The following is a 12,465-nucleotide window of genomic DNA, read 5'->3' as shown; positions in this document are numbered from 1 at the left end:
GATTCATTTGCCCTGTGTATATATAAATACATAATTTTAATATAACTTTTAAGGGTGAAAATGTTTACTTGAATACTTGTCTTTACTGATTTCATTGTACTGCTCTACAGCTCACAGTACCCTTTCCAAGGTAAGCCTGGCTGCTCAGCCACTCTACCGACTTGTGTAGTACAGGCCTATGTTAAAAGTTGGATTACTAATACCAAGCAGATAAGTCTTGTAAAGTCCCTCACCAGTTGGACTTCACAAAATCTTACCTAACACACTAACATTCTAGAAGTCGTATTTCTTTTTGGAACTGTGTGCAATCTTCTTGGATAACTGAAAGTGGTAAAAGAGCATCATGGCTGGGAATAACATTGATGCTATTCTGAGGATGTGGAAAGACTTTTTCACCGAGAAGAATAACTTTTGATGTTGTCAGAACTGTGGTTAACAGATCTCTTCCTTAATATTGAGACTTTAGGAACATAATTAAGACTTTGCTACCTATGTGAATTTCCTTATAGTCTTTTGATGAACATTGAAGCTGAATACACCTTGAAACCTGGAGAATGGAGTTCATCCATGGTACTAAAAATGTATCAGGACATTGTGAATATCATTCTTGATGTTAATGGAATTGCCAAATATGTTCTTTTGTGTTTGATGTTTATTGTGTGGGACAGACATTCTGTGTTAGAGTGTTTCCCTTTAGTTTTGTTAGGTCGGGAAATCCTCATCCGAGTATGGACAGCGATGCATTTTGATATAATTTTTACCTTAATAAAATGGCATATGTTGAACAATCATCAAACAGTTGTCCGCCTCGCATTGCTGACCCTTCCCACACCTGCCTTATGATGCTGACATGCCTCCCTGCCCACCCCCTATATTTAGTTCTACCACCCACTCTCTCCTTACAAGCTGCACCTCCATATCACCCAGCACACAATTTGGGGCAGCTACCCTCTCCTTAGTTGCACTGCCTTTCAGACAGTTTGGTTTGGTCCCCTATGTCAACTATTTTGACCTCTAGATTTATTATATCATAGCCATATTAATTTGTTGCATTGGATTTCGCACATCCACATTACTCATCACAAGCCCTGATTATTTTGTTGATTTTTTCATAGCTGTATTCATTTGATTCATGGTGCGATCAATTCTTGCATAACTAGATCTATGGCTGCATAGCTAGATGAATTGCTTGTCCAACTGTACTTCACACATACTCAACACAAGCATGACCCCAGAATCCTGCGAAGGAGGAATTGCAGGACAACCACTGTCTGGGGGCAATTAATAACCCCATACAAGAAGGGTGGGAAAACCAGGGCTGGGGGTAAGGAGGGAATTTGCAGGTAGAAGGGAACAGGAGATGCAATACACCAAATATGAATCCAGACAACACATCCTTTTTAATTAATGATAAAAAACATAATTAAAAAACATATATCACAACATTCCCACAATATGGAAATAAAACTCACATTGTAATAGACCCAACAAATATAACAAGGTACAAACTGATCGCACCTTAAAACACTCCAATGATACTGGCCGTTACGACCACAGCTAATGACCTAAACAAAAAATAATGCCCTAATCGCATCAATCTAACACTACCCTAATGTGGAGATGGTAAATGATACACTCCTAACTCCAACTCCACAAGCTCCAATAAATGGGAGAATTCAGGTCTGGGAATCCAGAAAACAGAAGCTTCAGTGCTAAGATCTTCAAATGCAATTTCAAGCAACCATCAGTCATTCTAAAAAACCCAAATATAGAACAACCTATTAATACTGATGAAACCTGCAACTCCATCACAACTCCCACGCCGCACACCTATCCAAAAGTACAAATATCTGATGGATGGATACATATCAACAACCTCCAACCTACCAAGTTAATCTTTGCCGGTATCACACAAAAAAATCATGACAGGCTTTACCAGTTCAATAGGGACCTTATTAGTAGGTCATTCAGTAAACGACAGAGACCAATTCAGCTCCTAGAATCTGTGCGAGCAAACAATGAAAGAAGCACCAACCATTAATATTGGAGACCCTTCTAAGGACAAAAAGAAGACCATGGGCCTCATTAAGAGGCTGCCGCCAGTATTTTAATTTTTCCGGCGCCCAGAAATGGCAATTACCGGGTCATTACGGCCTTGCCGGACCCGGTATTTGCCCATTCTTGGGCGCCGGAAGAAATTCTTCCCCATTCGAGCCCCATAGGGCTCAATGGGAATGGGGAAGCTGGATGCACCGGCACCGTTATTAACCGTTCTGCTTGCGGGTGCCGTTACGGCCGCCAGGTCAGACCTCGTAGTTTGCCGGTCCGGGAACTACAGTACCGGCATGCTTACCGGTAACGTAGTTCCTGGACCAGCAAACTTATGAGGCTCCATGTGACCAAGCAATATCCTCCTATTCCGAAGTGCCAAATAGGATTCTGAAATATGGATGTGTTGGGCTTCAACCTGAGGTGTACCAGATAGAGGATTGACATCCCATCACCAAAGTCCTAACCAGTGGGAATCCAGTTCAAATATAGATGCAAACAATTTCCAAATGTGCAGCTCGTAACAATATGCATGGCACTAAAGTGAACATGCTACACTCTAGACCACTGACCGGGTGGATACATGTTACGGCCCACTGCAGGCAGTAAATAACTTGAGTAAAAGACTTTGGTCATGCCTCTAAGCATACCTCTCAACTTGCATGCTTTTTACAGGTGTCACCCTCCTTGAAATCTCCTGAATCACCCGCCAAGCTGTCAACATGCCCATACACTTCAATGGTCCCTCGCCCGCCAAAAACAAAATCTTGACGCCTTCTCGAGGTTGCATGCCCCAAGAGCCTTCGGAAGTGTCCCTGGACTGCCCGGTGGACTGAATAGCTCTGTCGTGGTCTACCACACCAGAATCATTGCTGTTCCGCACGCAAACCCAGAACTTTTGTGGTTCCAGCTTGTGTCAAGTCACCTTTGCCTGAATTTTCAGCTTCCTATCATCAACGGAACCTATCCTCGAGCTATCTCTTGACCGCAACTGCAAAGACACCTGCCTTCTTCCATCCCGTGAAGTGTCCTGAAGCGGACTGCATCGTGTAAATCTACATTTCTTCATAGACTGGGCTTGCACCTTACAGGTATGCCCAACCGGAAGAGCAGTCAAACATGTAACGCCTGGGCACCTCTCAACCGTACAAAGGGTGCCAGACCACGCTCCCAGTGACACACCCCCAGATGATCCATCAAGACCCTGATGAAAATCAGAGTCAGGTGGGTAAATAAGCTTCTGATGTTTGTTAATCTGCTTAGAATCACATGCTGTGCATAGTCCGACATCCACTGGTCACTGCGGAGTATTGCATTTTGTTTTTCATAGTCGAAAAGGGGACATCGACAAGGCGTGTCTGTAACACTATCCTTATAGTGACGTGCAGTGTACCCACAATCCCTCATGCATCGAGGTCCCTCAGATTGTTTTTTTCCGCCCAGATATTGGTCGCCTTTACGTGGAGAGTATTCACAAAGGTACTGGCAGTGGCAGCGGCCCACCTGCGCAGGTTGTCCATCCCAGTATACCCTTACCTCGACGATTGGCTCATAACAGGGGATTCTTACGAAACGTGCTTCTCAAATACCCAAAAGACTGTAGACCTTTTGTTTCAACTGGGCTTCTCCATCAACGAGAAGAAGTCCAGTTAAGGGCATTGGAGCCTTTGGCTATATACCTCAGACAGCAGTATGACAGCAGTATGACACCATAGGCATCGAAGTGGGTGGGGAGCGACACTTGATCTCTTTATATGCAGACGACATGTTACTGTATCTGCAGTACCCGGAGGAGAATCTCCAGTATATCTTGGAGGTTATGGATCGGCATGCAGGGCTGTCTGGAATAGCTGTGAATCCCCAGAAGTCTGTGATTTTCCCGTTGAGTAACTATAGGGGACTCCCCGTAGAATAGCTGCCGGTATTGCAAGTCCCTTGGGCGGTTGATACCTTTCAGTACCTTGGGGTAGACGTGTATCATACGGTTGAACAAGAACATAAACATAACACGGAGGTAGCCGTGGGGAAGATAGAGAAAAGTATGCAATTTTGGGGGAAGCTGCCGCTAGCTATGATGGGGCGTAGTGCAATGCTTAAGATGGTAGTTCTGCCCAGACTCTTGCATTATTTCGGGAACATTCCATACCTCATACCTGGGAAGTTTTTTGCCAAGCTTAATAGTATATGCAGGGACTTTTTGTGGCAGGGAACGAGATGCAGGATGGCATTGTGGAAACTGCAAAACTCTTACGACAAAAGGGGGATACGGCTCCCCAACTATGAGGCCTACTATGTAGCGGGCCAACTGCAATACGTCGCTAAATGGCTCTCGGATGAAAGTACCCCCGAATCCAGATTGTTTAGTGCAGACTGTGCCCCATTTACCTAAAAGAAATGATCTGGTTATCCGAAACAGAAATACAGGGGCGCCCCAAATTGATGCTGCTTGGGTGGAGGATCTGGCGCCGCGCGTGTAGGTTGATGGAAATCCCGGCTCCGTGCTCTCCGCAAAATACCGCTGGTGGCACTGGCTAAAGGAGATGTGCAACTGCGGAGAAGGATTAGAAACCACTGGGAAATGGTGGGGTTGGCAACGGTGGGAGATGTGTGGCGGGAGGGAGCCATCATAAGTTTTGAAGAGTTGGGAAACAGGTCTACACGTAGGTCAATATATTACATATCATAGATTGGCGCGAGAAATTAAGAAGGCTTGGCCCGAAACTATTCTCGAGGCAGAGCCGGATGGTATTGTAGACACTATATATGACATTACAGAGGGTGGACATGAAATATCGAGATTGTATGACATGCTGATGCTTTGGATTGGTAAAGAACCAACACAACTTCGATTAGATTGGGAAGCTGAGGTGGGAGCCCCAATGGAAGATGGGATGTGGGAGCGGGCCTTGAGGTATCATCAGAAGGTGTCGAGAAACGCTAGGTTGAAACAAATACAATTATATATTACGCACAGGGCGTACATGACACCCCTGAGGATATCAAGGTTTAAAAACGCAGGCAGACAAGCATGTCCCAAGTGCGATGAGGAACAGGCTGACATGACACACATGTTTTGGTCCTGCCCTGTGGTTGGGCGCTTCTGGAGCGAGATAGCAGCGAAACTGGCGGATAAAGGAGTCACAATGGTTGTACAGTCAGCCTGGGCCTGCCTATTGGGGGGGTTCCCTAGATCGCAGAAGCTGAAGCATGTTAACAAATTGAGGGATTTGGCATATGTGCTGGCTAAGAGGAGGATTGCCATGGCGTGGAAAGCTTGTCATAAACCGCAGGTGGAGATATGGTGGAAGGAATTGCAGAAGTGGGCAGAAGCAGAGACTATGGTGTGGCAGGAGTCCAGTATGATGGGAGAGAAGGAAGAGATGGGAACCCTGTTGGCTTGGAAATTATTGATAGCGGAATTGTTCGGAACGATGCCGGATTTGGCGGATTCCGATGAAGAACAGACCCCACCGCGTGGTGTGAACACAGAGTGAATATACTGGATGGGCTCGTAGGGGGGGGTGGGGTTTTGGGGAGCAGAGATCAAATTGTATGATGTATACATTCGAAACTGTATTATGGTATCTTGTACTGTATATTTGGTCTGTACTGTTTTTGTTGGTTGGAAATTAAAGGCATGGTCTAGTAAAAACTTTTATTTCAAAAATAGATAGGCCACATAAAAAAAAATACTAGCATCCTCCGTTTTAAAACTTCCTATGTAAAATTTTGAGCTTCAAAAGCGACCGCAAACATAAATACAACGTTTTTAAAGCTGCGGTTTTATTTCTAAGTTTTCCGGGCTCCTCCAGCCTGGAAAACCTAGAAAAAAAACCACAGCTAGTGCTTATTTTTTGTAAAAAAAATAAATAGCACTTACCGAGATTCAGCTGCAGCTTTCCTGCTCTGGTCTCCGGTCCGCGTCCTCCGAGTCCCGGCACTAATGAAGGGAAAGCCACCCAGTGGTAGACTTTGTTTACTACAGCTGGCTGGCTTTTCCTTCATTAGTGCCGCAAAAGCAAAAGCCAGCACAGGAGGGCCTCCATTTCACAAAATGGCTGCGCCCCTGTGCTTGCTTTTTCGAATTTTGAGCTTGAATAGCTCAAAATTTTACATAGGAAGTTTTAAAACGGAGGATGCTAGTATTTTTTTTTATGTGGCCTATCTATTTTTGAAATAAAAATTTTTACTAGACCATCACTTTAATAAAATTTTTTTAAAAAATAAAATAAAAAATAAAAAAAAAGAAGTCCAGTTTAGACCCCAGCCAGATCAAACAATTCCTAGGGGCTCTAATTCGAACAAAGGACGGCCTCGTCTTCCCCTCCAACGAGAGGGTCCAAAACATGCTGTTTCAAATCCCTCAATATGTGGCCAGTTGAGAGGTGACGGTACGCAAAGCAATGCGCTTAGTAGGAATGATGGCGTCATGTATTTATTTGGTACTTCACGCGCGCCTGCACATGCGCCCAATGCAAGAGTGGCTCAACAGCCAGTGGTGTCAGGCCAGCAGACAATGGGACGATCTAGTGGTGGTCTCGCAGGCCTTGGTTCTCTCGCTACGGTGGTGCTCCGAAGGAAAACCTGATAATAGGGAAACCATTCGCCACCCCCGCAGTGGAAGCCACTCTAACCACAGACGCATCCCTCACAGGATGGGGGGCTCACCTATCCCATCAGACTGCTCACGGAGTTTGGACTCTGAGCATAGCATCCAAGCACATAAACTTACTGGAGCTACTAGCTGTGTTCAAGGCACTGAAAACCTTCCAGGCACACCTGCAAGGGAAGACAGTGATGGTCCTCATGGACAGCACCACATCCATGTACTACCTCAACAAGCAAGGGGGCACACACTCTCCAGGACTGTCCAAGCTGTCCCAGAACACTTGGAAGTGGGCTCTCAAACACAACATGTTCCCACTGTCACAACATGTACCAGGGGAACTCAATCTGCTAGCGGACGAACTCAGCAGAGACTTCCCTCTGCCCTCGGAGTACGAATGGCGGTTAAACGAAGTCATCGTCTTCGACGTCTTCACACAATGGGGATTCCCAGAAATAGATCTGTTCGCAACTCTGGAGAACTCCCAATGCCAAGATTACGCCTCCAGGTACCCCCAGAACCAATCCAAGGGGAACGGTCTATCGATACCATGCTCAGGGAAATTTGTTTACGCTTTTCCCCCCCCGACTCCCCTTCTCAACAAGATAGTGCACAAGGTGCACCAGGAACAAGTTACCATGATACTGGTGGGCCCCTATGTGGGCGAGACAGCCTTGGTTCGCTCACTTGATGGAAATGTCCCGATCTCCTCCAGTGAAACTTCCCTGCCCGTACAACATGTTGTCACAGGACAAGGGCAGGACACTGCATCCATGCCCTCAGACCATGAACTTAGCAGCCTTGCTCCTGAGATCATATAATTTGGACATTTACAACTCCCGCAGAGATGCATGGACATTCTCAGAGAGGCTAGAAAGCCTAACACTCGTCACTGTTATTCTAGCAAATGGAAAAGATTTGTCATCTGGTGTAGGGGAAGGAGCATCAACCCGGTTGACTGCTCTCCCACTCACCTACTAGACTCAGGCTTGGTGTTTAACTCTATTAAAGTCCATTTAGCTGCACTTTCCGCATACACCACTTCCCAACTTAAAGTGTCATGGTGGAAAGTCCCAGTTATTAAAGCCTTCACTGCAAGGAGTGAAGAGGATCCACCCTCCTATAGCTAACCCCGCTCCTGGATGGGACCTAAATGTGGTACTAACCAGGCTCATGGGGTCACCCTTTGAACCCATGCACAAAGCAACACTTAAAGACCTCACTCTTAAGACTGCTTTTCTAATAGCTATCACCTCCATTAGGAGAGTAAGTGAACTACAAGCGCTCTCTGTACTAGACCCCTTTGTAACAGTTCACAAGGATAAGGTGGTTCTACGCACACATCCTAGGTTTACGCCAAAATGTATCTCTAAATTCCATGTCAACCAGTCAATAGAACTACCAACGTTCTTTCAAAATCCTTCAAACTTAGGTGAGAAGAGCCTGCATACACTGGATGTTCGCAGAGCCGTGATGTTTTATATGGAAAGAACTAGACCATTGAGAAAGACTAATCAGTTCTTTGTCTCGGTGGCAGCAGGAAGAGAAGGAGATGCAGTTTCAAAATCCACTATTTCGAGATTGGATTGTACAATGCATCACTCTCTATTACACTCTTGCTAAGAGAGAACTACCCTTCAAGCCAAGAGCACACTCACTCAAGGCACCGGGGCTTCCATAGCTTTCATTGCAAATGTCCCTCTTGAGTCCATTTGCAAAGCGGCAACCTGGAGTTCTGTTCACACCTTTACAAAACACTACTGTCTAGATGCCCACTCTAGAGCTGATTCCCAGGTGGGACAAGCAGTATTAAGACATCTTTTTTCTACTGTTCCTTCTCACAACCCACCTCCAACTCCGGGTACTGCTTGCTAGTCTCTGCACAGCATGTGATTCTAAGCAGATTAACAAACATCAGAAGACAATGCATTACTTACCGTAAAAGCATTTCTGATGATTGTATCTGCTTAGATTCAAATGCGCCCACCCTTCCTCCCCGCTCGGATGGAAGGAACATAGACTTTCTTCTATATCTCTCTTTTCTGTACTCACTCACGTCTAATAGGCTCCCTCAGGGCAGAAAAAATACAAACAGAGGGACCTTGACGCGTGAGGGGTTGTGGGTACACTGCACGTCACTATAGGGATAGTGTTACAGACACGCCTTGTCGACGTCCCCTTTTCGACTACGAAAAAACAAAATGCAATACTCCACAGTGACCACTGGATGTCGGACTATGCACAGCATGTGAATCTAAGCAGATACAACCATCAGAAATGCTTTTACAGTAAGTAATGCATTGTCATATCTGTGCATGCCCCCCTGTCCTCCATAGGATAACATTTGGTGCAAAGACCTTTGTCTCCTCTCTCCCTCTTACTTACCTTTGGTCGTTGAACCTGGTCAAGTATCCTGCCCCAGGGTTAGCCTTAAATCTGGAAGAGAGAGGGGAGCTTGCCTGTCTTCTGACAAATTGTTGCTGAACTTTTAAATAGTTTGAAACTGTTTTGAATCTCCAGCACATGTCCATTGCATCCCTTGAGAGAACAACTTCCTTTGAGAAAACATGTGTTGGAACCTGTGACTTTTGGGCACTAGGCCCAATACATCTTAGGGTTGGACTTCTAAAGTATAAGAATGTGTACTTGTGATTGGTTCTCGTCATTTTACCTACATCGGAGTACTTACCTGTTTCACCTGGTCAATAATTTACTTATGTATTGTAAGGGAACCTACCCGTGAATGTATATGTTTGTTTGATATGGTATTGTGTGATATTACTACCTGCTACTTTCATTTATTACTGTGTTCTAAAGGCTCACATAAACAACATTTTTTTTATAACTGAGTGGCTAAGCTGAATTATTGTGTGGACTCATTGAGGACTTCTGACCACACCCACACTATCCTGAAACTAAGGCTTGGCTGCTCACCACTGCTACTTTTATTGTGTTTTGGCCAAACTCTGTCTCCCTGTTCACTATAACTAGGGTGGCCTCCTAAAATCTGCTCACCGGGGTTGCTTTTAGAAATCCATCTTAACAATTTGGTGGCAGCGGTGGGATAAGGTCTTGGGTACCCAGTATAGTTCACTGTAGTAATACTATAAATCTAATTATACAGAACACTAAAATGTAAAGATAATAAGCTTTAAAATTACCTACCTCTATCGCTCAATGGAAACATTCACCATGGCAACTCCTGCTGCTCTCAAACTGGATAGCTTACAGAGTACAGTGTACAGAGAAGGGATTGTCCTCCTCTGGGGTAAAAGCAGATCAAAGAAAAATTGAAGCAGGCATCTAGTAAAGTTTGGGAAAACTCTCCTGCCCAGTACTTCAAGAGATTTAGAGACCACAAAAAAGAAGGTAGTACTCGGGTTACATTCATCAATGACTCTTTGAAAAACGTGTGTGGCTGGGTTAAAGGTAATAAAGTAACCGTTTTTGAAGGCATGATGAATCCTGTTATGTGTGAACACATTTTTGCCTCTTATTTCTCTGAGCTGAAGCAGCATTTGGCAGATTCAAAGGAATTAGATCCTAATAAGCTAATCATTGCTGCTGAACTTTGGTTATCCTATAGATTGTCCCATAAGGACAAACATCCTTCTGGTAAGCACGAGGAGGGGAAGAAGTTAAAAAAGAAAGGGCAGGCTTCCTGATAAATCTTCATCCCATAAGGCCCACAAAAAGTTTAATAAGGGTGGTAAGTCACATGATCATGTTAAGGGGTGTGGGACTCACCATCCCAAGCAACAAGGCATACACGACACGCCTTCCTACATTCACAGGTCCAGTGGATCTTGTGTAACTTATGGAGTTAGTAACCATGTGAAGGGGCATCCCAGATGTAAGGGTGAGATCCTGGGGGTCCATTCTGTCAATCTAGCACTTCCTTATGAAGAAGAAGAGATTCTCACAGGAGCATCCTTCGCTTCAGACTCCTTGCCCTGTTGCATTGGATCAGAAGTAGTCTTAGTTTCCCTGGGATCCGGTGAACCTAGAGTTGCTGAAGCTTCTGCTTCCAACCCTGATAACACCGAACATTATATTAAGGAAAGTGTACTAGTAGATGGTGTAGACACCTCTGCAGTTAGGGACACTGGGGTCAGTCGAACGGTGGTAGATACCACACTAGTAAACTCAGATGCTCTGGACAGAGCTCCTATGATGCTCACCGAATCGGCTGATGATCACTCTAGCTGTCACTGGAGAGGTGGTCAGGATAACTGTTGGTGTGCAGAGGCAAGTCCCTGGAAAGGTTTTGTTAGGGAATGATCACAGAGACTTAGGTGTTATGGGGGACACTGCAGAATGTTCACGCACTAGGTCTCAAATCAAGACTGCCTTACCAAGACTGCCTTACCAAGCCTAAGAGCCAGCCCAAGACAAATGGGAACCCTTAGGCTAAAGGAGTGTAGAAACCAAAGAAGGCGAAGAAGAGTTCTTCCCTACTATACCTGCAACTGAGGTTGAGGTAGTTGACCAACCCCTTGAGCCTGACGAGGAATAAGGTTTGTCAGAAATTCTCAATCGCCATGAGCACCCTGAACTGCAAAGTTCACTTGCAGAAGGGGGCCCTCTATGGATGAGTTCATTAAGGGTCAACGTGAGTGTCTATTACTTGAAGGCCTTAGACAGGCCTGCTCCCAGTTGAAGGGTCAATCCCCTGGGAAGCAAAGAATCTTTTGGGAAGGTGGGATCCTGTATGGTGAACCTTCAGAGTCCACTGGAGGAGACCATGGGAGGTTTGTGGTCCTTTAGCATTTCAGGCCCTTCCTCCTGCAGTTAGCACATGAAGTCACCCTGGCGGGTCATCTTGGCACCAAGACGACCACGGAGAGGTTAAGCATGCATTTCTTGCCTAAAATGAGGGTGCAGGTTGAAACCAATGCAGGAGTTGCACTAACTAATTGATAGGTGTCTGGCAAGAGTAGAACAAAGATTCAGGCTCCACTGGAACCTTGATTGGGTTTTGGCTAAAACCTGAGTCTCCCTGTTCACCATAGCTAGGTTGGACTCCATAAATCTGTCCACCAGGGTTGATTTTAGAAAGCCATCTTAACAAATGTGCATACAGGCAATTGGCTTCGAAAAAGGAGGGTTTCAGCCATTTTGGTATTTAATGCTCGAGTGAGCCACCACTATATATTTTGTTCCTCTTTCCTCTCACCATCTTTGTTTACCAATGTTCTCTTGCTCCATCTTGCTGGTCAGTCTCTTCCTCCCAGTCTCTCAAATTTCTCTCTCTGGCTGCCCAACTCTCTGCTCAATGCTGTCACACTGACAGCTCAGTCTTCATCTCCCCGTCCCCCTCAATCCGTACTAGATGTGTGTCTCTATTGCCTGTGGCTTGTGCACTACATTTTTCTATTGACCTCTTCTTTCTCCCCAGGGCATTGATGATATGGTCTGGGCCACAATTTTGGCCCTGGTCTGGCTACATGCCACAAGCCAAACTAGCTATGACGACTGGGAGATCTTGAAGGCAGGTGCGATATGCTGGTTGAGGACAATACAAGGTGAGACCAAGTGGCAAATGACTCCTATTTGCATGATGTTATGTTTTATAGTCTTTCCCTTTCCTGCAATATTATTTCTATCCTTCTATGTCTCATTTCTGAATAAGGCATTTGTGATAATTTGAAGCTAATCTACTACAGAGTGGACCAATAGTGTGGTGGTAAAAGGAATTAGGGGCTGCCTCGAGGTAGCGGATGTTGGACGTTGAAAGTATACAGAGGATCTCCTGACCACTGGATACCCACACTATGGGCCTCATTGCGACCCTGGCGGTAGGGGGTTAA

The 12,465-nt window shown here is 45.2% G+C and overlaps 1 protein-coding gene across 1 annotated transcript in view; it reads left to right on the top strand.

Moving 5' to 3' along the window:
- The window catches only part of LOC138521147 (von Willebrand factor A domain-containing protein 5A-like), a 149,827-nt gene that overhangs the window by 111,199 nt on the left and 26,163 nt on the right, over nucleotides 1-12,465 (top strand). The window contains exon 5 of the mRNA XM_069633726.1: nucleotides 12,054-12,180. Coding sequence (XP_069489827.1) covers nucleotides 12,054-12,180 — 127 coding nt within the window. The remainder of the gene's footprint in view (nucleotides 1-12,053; nucleotides 12,181-12,465) is intronic.

The sequence above is a fragment of the Ambystoma mexicanum genome, chromosome 13 (genome assembly GCF_040938575.1).
Source record: "Ambystoma mexicanum isolate Mex_15411 chromosome 13, UKY_AmexF1_1, whole genome shotgun sequence".
Lineage (NCBI taxonomy): Eukaryota > Metazoa > Chordata > Amphibia > Caudata > Ambystomatidae > Ambystoma > Ambystoma mexicanum.
Note: the sequence above shows the minus strand (reverse complement) of the source record. Positions and strands in the feature narration are given on the sequence as shown.